The sequence below is a fragment of the Bison bison genome, unplaced genomic scaffold (assembly GCF_000754665.1).
Source record: "Bison bison bison isolate TAMUID 2011002044 unplaced genomic scaffold, Bison_UMD1.0 scf7180017864525, whole genome shotgun sequence".
Lineage (NCBI taxonomy): Eukaryota > Metazoa > Chordata > Mammalia > Artiodactyla > Bovidae > Bison > Bison bison.
In genome coordinates, this window is record NW_011495076.1 from 272,269 (window position 1) to 287,424 (window position 15,156).

Here is a 15,156-nt window from a genome sequence, read left to right on the forward strand (position 1 = left end):
AAGGCTGTGTATTGTCACCCTGCTTATTTGACTTATATGCAGAGTACATCATGAGAAACGCTGGGCTGGAAGAAGCATAACCTGGAATCAAGATTGCCGGGAGAAATATCAGTAACCTCAGATATGCAGATGACACCCACCCTTATGGCAGAAAGGGAAGGGGAACTAAAAAGCCTCTTGATTAAAGTGAAAGTGGAGAGTGAAAAAGTTGGCTTAAAACTCAACTTTCAGAGAACAAAGATCATGGCATCTGGTCCCATCACTTCATGGGAAATAGATGGGGAAACAGTGGAAACAGTGTCAGACTTTAGTTTTTTTGGGGCTCCAAAATCACTGCAGATGGTGACTGCAGGCATGAAATTAAAAGACACTTACTCCTTGGAAGAAAAGTTATGACCAAGCTAGATAGCATATTGAAAAGCAGAGACATTACTTTGCCAATAAAGGTCCATCTAGTCAAGGCTATGGTTTTTCCAGTGGTCATGTATGGATGTGAAAGTTGGACTGTGAAGAAAGCTGAGCACTGAAGAATTGATGCTTTTGAACTGTGGTGTTGGAGAAGACTTTGGAGAATCCCTTGGACTGCAAGGAGATCCAACCAGTCCATTCTGAAGGAGATCAGCCCTGGGATTTCTTTAGAAGGAATGATGCTAAAGCTGAAACTCCAGTACTTTGGCCACCTCATGCGAAGAGTTGACTCATTGGAAAAGACTCTGATGCTGGGACGATTAGGGCAGGAGGAGAAGGGGACGACAGAGGATGAGATGGCTGGATGGCATCACTGACTCGATGGACGTGAGTCTGAGTGAACTCCGGGAGTTGGTGATGGACAGGGAGGCCTGGCGTGCTGTGATTCATGGGGTCGCAAAGAGTTGGACACGACTGAGCGACTGAACTGAACTGACTGAAGCATTACCAGCATTCAGGCTTAATTCTAATAGACTCCAAATTCATATGATCATCTGTCATCTAGAATATTGTTAAGCCCTAGTTGCACTAATACATCAAAATTGTTATGTTAATATAACATTAATATATCAAATATATTAATATATAATCTTTATATATTAAACTATATCCATTAATGTATTAAAATTGTTTCTTCAATAAATGCCTTTATTTTTGTTAATTTATACCTTTTATGAATTATGCTTTTACAGTACTTTTAACTCATTTTTAATAGGTTTATTGAGATATAGTTTACATATATACACTTTTCCCAGTTAAAGTGAGTAACTTAATGATTTTTAGCATATTCAAGGGATTATACAGCTGTCACCACAGTCTATTTAGAACATTTTCATCCTCCCTAAAAGAAACTCCTCACCAATTAGCAGTTACTTGCCATTTCCTCCTGTCCACCTCCCACCCTCCAGCCCTAAGCAATGAACAACCTGCTAACTATGTTTATAGATTTGCTCATTCTGGACATTTCATATAAGTGGAATAATACAACATGAATAGTGTAAGATCGTCACACACAAAAAAGACTGGCTTTTTAAACTCAGCATAATATTTTTAAGATTTATCCATATAGTGAAGTGAAGTGAAGTCACTCAGTCCTGTCCAACTTTTTGCGACCCCATGGACTGTAGCCTACCACGCTCCTCTGTCCATGGGATTTTCCAGGCAAGAGTACTGGAGTGGGTTGCCATTTCCTATCCATATAGTAGCATGTGTAAATACTCCTTTTCTTTTTATGCCTGAATAATAGTCCATTATACTGATATGCCACATTTAATTTATCTGCTTATCAGTTGATGGACATTTGGTTTGTTTCTTTCTTTGGGCTCTTATAAATAATGCTTCTACAAATATTTGTGAACAAGTTTTTTTAGTGGACATATATTTTCAGCTCTCTTGGGCATAAACCTAGAAGTGGCATTGCTAGGTCATAGAGTAATTCAGTGTTTAATTTTTGAGGAACTGCCGATTGCTTTCCAGGGTGACTGTATCATATTGCCACTAGTAAGATATGAGGGTTCCTGTTTCTCCACATCCTTGCCAATGCTCAGTATTGCTCATCTTTTTACTTCTCTCATTTAATTCTCATAATCCTATGAATTAGTCGAAGAAAAATATTCTTACTGATATTTTATAGATGTGTGTGTACTTTGCTCAGTCATGTCCAACTTTTGCAATCCCATGGCCAGGCTCCTCTGTCCACATAGTTTTCCAGTCAAGAATCCTGGAGTGGGTTGCCATTTCCTACTCAATTTTATAGATAAAAGCTGCAAATCAATAACTATTCAATGAGAAGCTCAGAATGTGTACAAATAGAGGGGAAGAAGTGAATCGATAAATGGGGCAGAAGCATGGATAGTTCAAAATAAATTATCCAAAAGTAATTTAAAAGTTTTTGCATCTTACACAGCTATGATGGGTGTGAGAGATCATATTTCCCACCCCTCCGTTTTAAAAGTGATGAAACTAGAGCCCCAGAAAGGGAAGTACGTTGAACACTGACCTAAGCTGTTTAGTAGGGAAGCCAGGACTAGAAGCTCTGTCTTCTTGGCTCCCAGGCCATTGCCTATTCCAGCACAACCTATTGCATTCTGCCTTGGGGGATGTATAAACTCATCCATATCATAGGAACTCCATTTTCCTAACTCGTTCATCCATGCCGACCTCTTATTAAAATAAGCCTATCTTAATTCGTAGAGGTTATTGAAGGGCCAGCGAAGCTGAAACCTCCCATTGGGAAACTTCTGATAGAATTTCTTCCACATATTGCCTATGATGCAACTGACGTGCAGGCAGAAAGTGAACGTAGGCAGTGTTACTTGGTGACGTTTGTTGGGTCAGATTGCTTGGGTGTGAATTCTGGCTCCCTCACTTAATAACTGCTTGACCTTTTTTGTAATTCTGTCTCCTTAGTTTTTTAAATGAGGATAGGTAGTGCTAGTGGTAAAAAAAAAAAAAAAAAACCACCTGCCTGCCATTCCAGCAGACTTAAGAGGGACAAGTTCGATCCCTGAGTCAGGAAGATTCCCTGAAGGAGGGCATGGCAACCCATTCCAGTATTCTTGACTGGAGAATCCCATGGACAGAGGAGACTGGCATGCTACAAGTCCATAGGGTCACACAGAGTCAGACATGACTGCAGAAACTTAGCACACACACATGCAGTACTAGTATCTACCTTACAGAATTGTTCTGAGAGTGAAATGAGAGAATCCCTGTAAAGAGATTTAGCACAGTGCCTGGCTCCTGAAGACCCTCACTCAATGTTGACAATTATTATTACATACCATCGACTTGCTCAGACTACTGAAAACATTGTACTATATGATTTATAGAAAATCAATCCATCATTCCTTTTTAAAAATAACTTCCCTAAAGGAACAGGCCTAGAAAATAGCTGTTTTCTAAAGTCTTCATAATTTTTGAGTTATATGGAATATGATTAAATTCCCTTTGTTAAGAGAAAAAAACGTACCGTGTTAACTTCCCATCCTTTACACTGTGTGAACTGATTTCCTTTATACTATAACTTTGGGCAGAAGGCAACCTGGAAATTTCAACCTATGTTAAAAGCCCCAATAATGGGAAATCCTAACTAAAGTACATGTGTGTATGCTAAATCACTTCAGTTGTGTCTGATTCTTTGCAACCCTATGAACTATAGCCTGCCAGGCTTCTCTGTCCATGGGATTCTCCAGGCAAGAATACTGGAGTGCATTGCCATGCCCTTCTCCAGGGCATCTTCCTGACCCAGGGATTGAACCTGTGTCTCCTGCATTGGCAAGTGAATTCTTTACCACTAGTGCTACCTGGGAATCCCACATATACTGTTACTGCTGTGATGGATTAGTAGTGTGTTTCCTCATGTCTTTATTTGATTATCGGAATAAGAACCCACTGGATTATTTTGTGGAGCCAACTGTATACATTTGCATACCAGTGCAGAAAAAAGGTCATCCAATGGGGAATCCAAAGATAGGATTAATATCCCTGCCTTTCCTGCCCTGGTTCATGACCACAGGCAGTGTGCTCCTCTCAATATTAAGTTCATCAGAGCTCTAAGCTTCTGTTTCCTCATCTGGGATGGGATCAGTGATTTTGATCTCAGAGGGTAGTTATGAGGACCAAATGATAACCTGAGTATAACAGCACTAGCCTGGTGCCTGACCCACAGTTGAGGTTCAGTAAATGACAGCTAAATAGCAGTGTAACAGGGTTCTATATGCCACACATGAGATTTGGAGGCAGATTTGATGGTAAGTTTAGGTGAAGAAATTGGACAAGTCTGTGTTCACATAGTGTGATTCATGTCTACTCTGCTGTTGCTGCTGCTGCTTTCCTGTAACCAATTTTAGAGCCTATCTTGGCAGCTAAAAGTATTTGGGATTAATTTCACACTCACTTTATGAGTTGAGCGTTTTCCTGCAAGCAGCTCCCTGGACCTCTGCCTCATTACTTTGGCATCAACTGATATGGCAGTTGGACAGAGATGTCCTTTGGGGTCTCCATTTTATTCGGAATCCGTCAATTTGAAAAAGCAAAACAAAGGCCATCAACACATTGTGCTTGAAATCATTAGCGTTCATTGTTTCCTAAACCCCTTCCTTTCTGTAGTTCTGTTGAACACCAGGGAGCACACATCTTGTACAGCCAGTGATGGGTCCTGAAAAATCACTCTCCCTCAAATGTAAGCCCCAGCAGCTGGTTGGCCTCATTTCTCAGTTCCAGGTGAGCTGCAAGATCCTCTAGGCCCTGGTCAGACAGATCTAAATCTTGGTGGGTCTAGTTTTTCCATCCCCTTTTACTACGTTAATTCTGCTAAATTCATTTGGCTCTTGTGGAGCACAAAGTAAACTTGGCTGTTACGTGTAAGACTAAATTGAGAACATGGAGATCTGTTTAGTATTTCATGCTGGCCAGCAGGTCAGGAAGATTTTCCTTGGGGGTAATTTACATAAGGAATTGTTTATCCCATCTCTTTCCAATTTCTGTGACCATTTGGGGATAGCAGACTCTTTCCACAATGGCACAGAAATATATCCAGTGAGACTGAAATGTAGAGAAACGATGCTTCTCTGGGATTGATGTATTTTGGGTCTTGCTCAGGAAAGATCCTGTGGCTTGGGCTGCTGTCTCACTGAGAAGTCATTCTTCCACCACAGCTGTGTTTAGCAAGTTGGGTGGGTCCACGAACTGACATGCTGTTACACTTAGTAAGAATTTCCCTTGATAGTAAGGAACGTGCATAAAAGCCTCACTTAAGTCCCAGCAAATGCCCTAAATGTTTGCTGCGATCCAGTGGCTACTTGGTGCACTGTCTCATGAGATAATGCCCACACTCAGAATACTGTGTGGCTTCCCAGTACCTGCACACTCTTCTCCTTGATATTTTGCTTCCTCTGCGACAGTTGCCCAGATGATCTTTTTTATCTCATCAAATGCTCTTCCCAAACTGGAATATTTGTTCCTTGCTAAACAAGCAGCCTCTACATTTGTGTTTTAATGCATTTGCTCAGGTTGTTTCCTTTACTTTTATCCAATATCTGTTCTTGAGGACAAATTTCAGGCACGTCTTCTCAGTGGTATGCCAGTAACTATTTAACAACTGGCTGTCTGCGAGGAGCAGGGTGGGTGGGAAGCCTGACTTTATAACATTTGTTGATTTGCATGTTGTAAATACTTCCACCAAGGCTGATTTCAAGCTTCTAGAGTGAGGTCACTGAATATGGAGTGGGAAAGAAATGGGCATTAATCCCCACCCCCTGCCATTGCTGAGTGTATCCAACATACAAATGCAATCGACATAAATAATCTCAAGGGCCTAGATAATAAATAGTAAAATAATTAGAAAGTAATGCATTTTGACTATTACTTTTGTTTTCCTGTAACTTACTAAAGTTTCTATAATTTAATTTTTAGTAATGGCCATGTTTAACACCTGGCTCACAAAATTCCTGAAAATTGAATAATCAGTCCTTTCTCCCGAACCTATAGGGCTGGCTGAGCCCAGTCCAGTTGGTGCCTGATTCTTCTCCTGTCTTTTGCTTCCCAAGGCCCTCCACATTCGCTGGTAGTTAGGCACTTCTCTGAACCTATAAGGTGCTTCAGATCTCATGCAGACTTGAGAGTCTCCAACTTTGAATGCAAGTCTCTCATTTACTACATGATGGTCAAACTGACTACTTAAATTGCACTTCTCAGTGCAAAATGAAAATGCAGGGCCCTTGTTAAATGGCAGAAGAAAGTGCTGTTAAAATAGCTACTAAGATATAAAGATCTTTCCTTTCTTCAGTGGTTTCTCACACCTTCTGGTGGTGTTTTGAGTTTCTATTTAATGTCATTCCAAGTAAGAAAAAATTAAAATTTTAAATTGTTAGCATGAATTTTACGAGGAATCATTATATTGTGCGATGGCAGTTTAAAATGCAAATATAACAGCATTTAACTCTCTGAGTCAATGAGCATATCTCCTCTGATCATGTGCATGCTCCATTATCCTATGGACTTCACTTACAAAGCACAAATTCAAAAATAAAATGTTTAAGAATTTTAAGACAGAGACAGCAGGGACTTAAACCAAGCATGGAGCCCTTCTAAGCACAGGCGCAGTAGGCACATCCTTTGTACAGTATTGGGCACATTTCTTACATCTGCCGAGCTTCAAGGGCCTCATCCATAAAATGGAGATCTTGCCAACTAAGTCTCAGTGGAGACGTGAGGATTGAAGGCACTGATACCTGTGTGGCACAGAGCAGGTTGCTTGGCATACAGCTCATGTTAAATTAATTGGAGGGATTGTTGTTAATGTAATAATCATAACATTAGTGGCATTCTCCTCCTTAATAGTCTACTGGGCCTTCCCTATGTTGTCAATGTTTGCCTCCTTCACCTGTTTTAATTTCCTTTCTCCATTATAAACTCTTTGAAGATGGAGTTCTATATGTTGCCATTGAATTCCCTGCAGCACTTCCTGCAGATTCTTGCATATGCCTGGCACTCAGGAGGTGTTTATCACCTTGATCTTTGTGTGATTTGGACTTATTGACAGAAAGCATCTGTATCCTAATATTGATATGATGGTGCCCACAATGAAGCTTCATTAGTGCCATTCACAAGAAGAAAAAGAAATTAGACTCTGACAGCAGTTCATTGTAATCCTGGTGAAGGTGGGGGAAGCAGATGACTCCAGGTGTTTTGGTTTAAGGAAAGTGGCCTCTGCATCTCTTTGCAGGGACTTCTTGAAGTAATGGGGAAGGGATGAGTTCCAAGCCTCGTTTGAATTAAAGAGGCCCCAGGGATATTAACTCTAGCCCACAGTAATCTGTCCCTTAGCTAGCTTTTTTCGCACTTACTTTCTGTTCTGCACAATTAGGACGTTATTGCTGGAATGCTTTCCACTAATTGGTTGTGTATGTATGTTTTCTGTCCAACAAATTATAAGATCCTCATGGGTTATAGAATATCATGTACTTTCAAAAGGCAATGAAAAGTAGCACAGTAGTAGGCACCCAGTAAGCAGTGTGCTTTATTGTTAGTGCTGACCTTGGTCCAAACTCCCAGGGCTCTCTAGAGAGCTGAATGTGATGTGTGACTGCCTTTCCTAACTCCTGCAAGCCCTCAACCAAGTAGCAAAGAATCCTGGTTTGTCTGGCTTTGTCAAGCAAGGGCCTTCGGGGTGCTTTGTCTTTCTCTAACCTACATCTCTTTTCCAGTGCCTCACAGATGCTCTAAGGACTGTCCCCCTCTAGCCTTTCTCCTACATGGAATTTGGGAGACCACACAGCTGCAGACTGTGTTTGTCTGAATGATGATTTTTTTTTTTTTTTAAATAGGCCCTTTGGGCCAGTGTCAGTAAGCCATGAAATATCACCAAATGGGTCATCTACATTAGACTTCTGAAACTCATCTGAGCTCTAGTCCCTTGAGCTGATGGGGACTTGTAGAAAGGAGCTTACAATTACCTTGGCTTTTGCTATTCCTGTTATGGGGGCTGTCAGACAACTTGAGCCTCTGGGCCAGTCAGTTCATTTCTTTTAATGAGCACAAAATTCACCAAGACATTAAAATAAAATAAAACACCAATGGGCAGTCTTCAGTGTTCTATCCAATTGTTACTTTAGTTCTTTTTTCCACAGGATTATTCAAGAGGATGAAGAAGAAAAAAAAGCCAATTCTATCCACTCCTGCCAATTTTATCCTAAGTAGATTTGGCATTGTAAAGCTAACACACCCTGAACACTTTTTTTTTTTCTTTCAGGTCCCTGTGGGCTGGTACCTGACATTTGTGTTAAAAATGACATTGCTTGACTGGTCAAATGTTTGAAAATTGTCTACTTTTTAAATATAATCAAGAAATATTGGCTATTCTAACACCATGTAACATATAAAAAGTAATAGAGGAAGACAGTTACTTTCTGAAAAGGGTAAAATGAAGTTATTATTTTAAATCCCAAGGTAAATGCAGCTACTCTGATAAGAATTTTTTAAATTGATCAGTCTCAGTCACTAGTAATAAACACAGTAATAACTGTATTAGAGGCTTCTTATATTATCATGTACTATTATCATACACTGTAGAAAGTGAATTGATGTTGAGGTAGACACTGAACAATGTCCCCATTAAGATGATTTCATGGATATTTTCATCTCTTGGCCATATGGATTTGGAATTACTTTGGGTACTTTTTTTAAAGAAGGAAGCGAAAGATGAATGATAACTTTTATTACTCAACATACCTTGTGTTTGTGGAAGACAAAGTTCATCAAGTTGTTTTAAAGAAAAATAAGAGTGTGCCAAAGGTAATTTGTTGAGGGCTCAAGAATTGTGAAATTATCCCTAACTGAAGTTTGTAATTTCTGCAGGTAATCGCTCTAGCAGATGCAGTAGAGGAAAACCAAGACAATCTGTTCCAGTCATTCACCAGGCTGAAAAGTGCCACCCATTTGGTGGTTCTGCTGATCGGGCTGTGGCAGAAGCTCAGCGCAGACCAGATTGCTATTCTGGAAGCGGTATTTCTGCCACTGCAGCAGGACACTCAGGAACTGGTAAGGACCCACAGGCCTGCAGTGGTAACAGCCAGCACTATTGGAAAGATTGTGGTTTTTAGAAGGAGATCACATGCCTATCGTGTTTTTTAAGGTATCAAAGGAAAGCTTGGTTTTGTTTTGTTTTCTTTTTATCCAAATCCTGTTTTCCTTTTCCTCAAACCATAATAAAAATGTCAAATAAAGGCCTTTTTTTTTCCTAGAGCTGTTTAAAAAATAGGTATATGGTCCATTTTTATGTGGTATCCAGTCTATTTTTTTTTTTTTTTTTTTTAATGTTCTTCAGTCACTTAGGAGCCAGGGAAATAGTCATTTGACCGCCAGAGTGATGGCAGTAAACCTTCAGATTAGCTAATCCTTTCCTTTTCCGCCAGAGAAAACAGCTCAGCCATTTTAATTTGCTCAATGTTCTTAAATGTGAGTGTCACTCTAAGGGTTAGAGAGAACTGAGATAGCCTTGCTGAATGACAGGGATACTTTGTTACATTTATAAAGTTCTTTTCTTAAATACCTAGTTCTTTATATGTAATTTATAAATTCTCTTATTCTTGAGCCTGTGAATAGGCAGTTTAAAACAAAAAGGGGAAAAATTGGTATATGTATTTGGAGTTTTTGGTGAAGGATAATATAAATAGAATATCTTAGTTGCCTTGAACCATTGAGGTACATGACCGCCAGATGCCATTATTTCATGCTTTTATTTACAATGAAATAACATACTTCTTGGAAATTAGAGACCCACGAACTTATTTTTTTGTATTTTGAAATGGAAGAAACCATTTCAAGAAAAAAGTCATTTCATATCCATTTTTAAACTCATGTGAAAACATGGTACTAAAGATAATAGTACTAACACTAAAATTTTGCTCCCACATTTTCTTTTAAGTATTTTACAAGGATTATCTCATTTAATCTTAAACATGGACCTACAATATAGTTAAGGTATTGTTTTCATTGCCCTTTTACATACAGGAAAATTTAGGCTTTCTAAATTTTTAGAAAATTTAGGCTTTCTGATGCTAGAGGATAGTAGAGTTTGTATCGAAGTCTCTGCTTCCAAAGACATGTTTTTAACTTATGTACTGTATTGTAGCAAAGTCATGAACATGATTTTGAAAATCTCAAGCTTTGTCAGTTGAGTCTGATTTTCTCCAGTTGGGTCAAAGGATTGTCAGCGTGAAAAAAAAAATCAAGTTACATTTTATATTCTAAACAAAGTAGTAAAAATAAATTAGAAAAAAATTAGCATTCCCATTTTTTTAGGTTGATAAAATTACATCTAATATATGCCTTTGAGGAGCTAGAAATAGACACTGTAATAATAGAAAGTTAAAAATAGAATGGTTAGCATTATATTAATAAAATAATAGCTATCACTTTAAAAATATTTATTTATTAATTTTTGGCTGTGCTGGTCTCTGTTGCTGCATGGACCTTTCTCCAGTTGTGGGGAGCAGGGGCTACTCTCTGGTTGCAGCGTGCAGGCTTCTCATCGTGGTGGCTTCTCTTGTTGCGAAGCACAGGCTCTACAGCCTATAGGAATCAGTAGTTGCACAGTGTGGGCTCATGTTGTGGTTCCTAGAACACAGGCTCAGTAGTTGGAGCGTACAGGCTTAGTTGTTCCTCGGCATATGGGATCTTCTTGGACCAGGGATTAAATCTGTATTTCCTACATTGGCAGGTGGATTCTTTACCACTTAGCCACCAGAAAAGCCCTCACTATCACTTACAAACTCAGATATAGTCATCAAAAAGACTTGAGTGACTTCAGATCCTGGTTCTACCACTTAACAGCACAGTCCTTCTGGTCAAGTTTCTTAACTGATCTAAATCTCTGCTTCTATAGCTTTAAGATGGAAACAGCTATGTTACCTGACCCAGTAAGTTGTGATAAGAATTAAATGAGATAGTTGGATAGAGTGCTCATTATCATTGGAAGTGGTTTGTCTACTTTAAGTATATTATTTATAGTCCTCACTAAAGCCAGGCAAGGTAGATATTACTACCCTTTCATGGTAATTTGTCTCCTCAACTACACTTGAGGGAAGGAATTATATCTTACTTATTTTTTCTGTTCTTAGTGCCTGGCACAATGCTGGACCATAGTGCAGTCGATATTTGTTAGGTGAATGAATGGAGATGAGGGTGGAACTAACAAGAGTGACTTGGCAGAACAGATGCACTAGATTGAATCTGAAGCAGGGCAGGGCTAAGTGTAAAATGAAAATGCAGATCCATTGTTCAAGAAAGTAGGGGAAAAAGCTAAAGTGCTGTTTAAACGGGTACTAAAAACATGGTTGTTTTTTTTTTTTTAGTTTCTGTATTCTCTCTCTCCTCATGGTATTTTTTGCTTGTTAATTACTTATGTTGTCCTAAACAAAGAAAAATTTAAAGAATCACCATAATTATACAATTTTTATTTTGTGACTTTTGCATGCTGTGTATTTCGCTTTTATAGAACCACAGAATCACTGCACAAAACTTAAGCTTCTTTATTTCCCTCCTTAACCTATGCACATCTTCCAAGGTTCCCTGCCTTCAGCTTCCTGTTGAATAAGGCAGGACTGAAGGAAAAGGAGCTCTTTGTCACTCTACTGCCCTTTCCTTCTGTGTTATCAGTTTCAGTGTAAGTGATTCAATAATATAGGGAAGTAACAGGAGTCTAGTGGGTTTCCTTAGTCCTTCCTGTTTCTTTGCATCTATTGCCTCTTTTTTCATTCCATGCAAGTTCTGGTTCAAATGAAAAGCCTCTCAGGACCGTCAGTTCCTTCATTTAATCAGCCTAGATGGAACAGGCCTTCCTCCTGCTTAGCTTGAGTCTCCGTGAACTCCCACTCATGCTGAGGCCATGGGGATTTTGAGCTACAGGGCTGCATGTGAAGTGAGCAAAGGAGGAAGGAGGCATGCATATTACACACATCCTCCCTTCTCACACGCACTTCATTGTCGCATCAGACTTCACTTACAAAACACAAATTCAAAGATAAAACTATTAAGAATTTCAAGATGGTGGCAACAAAACATTAAACTGAATGTGAGGCCCTATGCAATTATACAGCTTGCATGTTCCTGAAGCTGGCTCTTAGGCCAGGAAGAATTCCTGAGAAATAAACATTCTCAAATGTAGGACTTGAGTCTTGAGAGAGACTGTAGTATTTCTGACTCTAGAGATTTTAAAACACAGCATTTATTTGGAGTATGTAAGTATGCTCATAGGCAGGTGAATGGACTTCTCAAAGCCACTTTCTACCCTGTCTCTTATTTTCTACTGTCATACCTCCCAAAACATTACTTCAACTTTCTTCTGAATTTGGTGAGATTAGGTGTGTATACTTGTTATGTCTGTTGAAGTCATTAATGAGACAAGACATTTGATAAAAACATAACTTGGAGAAGAATAAATGAAAAAAGACACTTTAGTACTGCTTGTTATGTTCTTCATCTTTAATTAGGTTGTGGTATTCACTTTGGACTTATACTGTTGAGACAGCTTACATATCATGAGAAAAAAAGGAATCCTTTTTCATTCTTTAAGATGTACGCATGCCGTATGTGGTTTTGACATGCTAGTTCACAATCCCCCATGTTATGCCTTTAGACCTCACAAATAAGTGTTATGTGATGGGTATCCCGCTGAGATGTGAAAATGAAATATGCAAACCTGAAATAACTTGGAAGGAGGGTGAGGTGGGGAAGAAAGGAGTCTCTGACCAGAATGTTGAAAATATATCCCATATTGAAGTTATTATGATACCACAAAAATCTGAATGCAATTTAGACGGTTTGGTTGAGGTTGGAGGGCAGGGTACATGTATGAGGGGGAGAACTTTAGACATGTGGGCAGCATTTTCAGAAGAGCCTCTCAGTTCAAGGTCAGATGTCCCCACAGTATGTGACAGGTAGGAGAAAGTGCTCAGAAGATGTTTTATTTACAGTTCAGATAGCACTGCATATTGGTTTGTTGTATTGTCATTTAGATGGCGTGTGTCACAAGGCAGGCTATATTCCATAGTCAACTCTGGAATATTTTCATCTTAATAGCCTCAGATTCACAAAGCAAAAATATTTAGAATCATTCCTTCTAATGAAAAATAATGTTCTTTGCACTATATTATCAGTATTAAAAAATGCCATCCCTTTTGGAAAAGAATTAATCTTTGTTTTCTCTGATCTGTCTCTTTTTGAATACTTTTCCATTTTTTCCACTTCTCAATACTTTTGGGGGGGCAAATAAATGCTGGTGTTGCAGACTATTATACATGATTTTTTAAGGTGCTGAAAGTTATATATGCCAAATGTGTTTTTGTAGGGATACTCCCTCTTAAAAAAAAAAAAAAAAAAAACCAAAACAGTAAATGTTCTATTTGGTATCTCCAAAAAGAGCTCTTAAACTCAGTTCCATCTGTGAATTGGATAACATGGTATTATCCCTTCTGCCATCCTGTGATGGTGGAGAAGTTTTGCCTAAAATAATGTTCTATCAGAGTACCTATTAGGGAAATTCTAACATGATTTATTTTCTTACTTTTCTGAAGATATTTCAGAATATTTGAATTCTCAAATTAAATATAAATCATCTACTGACCCTCTATCTACTTGAAACTCTATGGAAAATACAATCTCTATTTAGGTCAATGTGTTATTGCTTTGAGTCTAAGAGAGTGTTTAATTGTGATATAATACACATTTCCCTCCCATGATGCTGCTTAAAAGCCAAAAGCTGAAAAACTGCACATACCTCAGGATTAAACCAGTCTTATATCCAGTCCACTTATTATCCATTTATTCATTCAATGAATAGTTACTGAGACCTGCTGTGTTTCAGGTGCTGTCCTAGGCCTGAGCTTGCCTCAAGAAACCAAATAGACTTAGTACCCATCCTTTGTGGATTTACTTCAGCATTACAAGGAAGCATATTCTAGCCCTGTGCAGCCATCGGCTATCTAACATGATAGCCACCTATCATATGTAGCTATTTAAATTGAAATTTAATTTCCCCTAAAGTCAGGAACAAGACAAGGGTGCCCACTTTCACCATTACTATTCAACATAGTTTTGGAAGTTTTGGCCACAGCAATCAGAGCAGAAAAAGAAATAAAAGGAATCCAAATTGGAAAAGAAGAAGTAAAACTCTTACTGTTTGCAGATGACATGATCCTCTACATAGAAAACCCTAAAGACTCCACCAGAAAATTACTAGAACTAATCAATGAATATAGAAAAGTTGCAGGATATTAAATCAACACACAGAAATCCTTTGCATTCCTATACACTAATAATGAGAAAATAGAGAAATTAAGGAAACAATTCCATTCACCATTGCAACGAAAAGAATAAAATACTTAGGAATATATCTACCTAAAGAAACTAAAGACCTATATATAGAAAACTATAAAACACTGGGGAAAGAAATCAAAGAGGACACTAATAGATGGAGAAATATACCATGTTCATGGATTGGAAGAATCAATATAGTGAAAATGAGTATACTACCCAAAGCAATTTATAGATTCAATGCAATCCCTATCAAGCTACCAACGGTATTCTTCACAGAGCTAGAACAAATAATTTCACAATTTGTATGGAAATACAAAAAACCTTGAATAACCAAAGCAATCTTGAGAAAGAAGAATGGAACTGGAGGAATCAACCTGCCTGACTTCAGGCTCTACTACAAAGCTACAGTCATCAAGACAGTATGGTACTGGCACAAAGACAGAAATATAGATCAATGGAACAAAATAGAAAGCCCAGAGATAAATCCACACCTTATCTTTGGACACCTTATCTTTGACAAAGGAGGCAAGAACATACAATGGATTAAAGACAATCTCTTTAACAAGTGGTGCTGGAAAAACTGGTCAACCACTTGTAAAAGAATGAAACTAGAACACTTTCTAACACCATACACAAAAATAAACTCAAAATGGATTAAAGATCCAAACGTAAGACCAGAAACTATAAAACTCCTAGAGGAGAACATAGGCAAAACACTCTCTGACATACATCACAGCAGGATCCTTTATGACCCACCTCCCAGAATATTGGAAATAAAAGCAAAAATAAACAAATGGGACCTAATTAAAAGCTTCTGCACAACAAAGGAAACTATTAGCAAGGTGAAAAGACAGCCTTCAGAATGGGAGA

At 38.4% G+C, this 15,156-nt stretch overlaps 1 protein-coding gene across 1 annotated transcript in view; it reads left to right on the forward strand.

Moving 5' to 3' along the window:
* The window catches only part of BBS9 (Bardet-Biedl syndrome 9), a gene marked incomplete at its 5' end in the record, with an annotated part of 354,880 nt that overhangs the window by 246,320 nt on the left and 93,404 nt on the right, over window positions 1-15,156 (forward strand). The window contains one exon of the mRNA XM_010831226.1: window positions 8,827-9,009. Within this exon, the coding sequence (XP_010829528.1) occupies window positions 8,827-9,009 (183 nt within the window). The remainder of the gene's footprint in view (window positions 1-8,826; window positions 9,010-15,156) is intronic.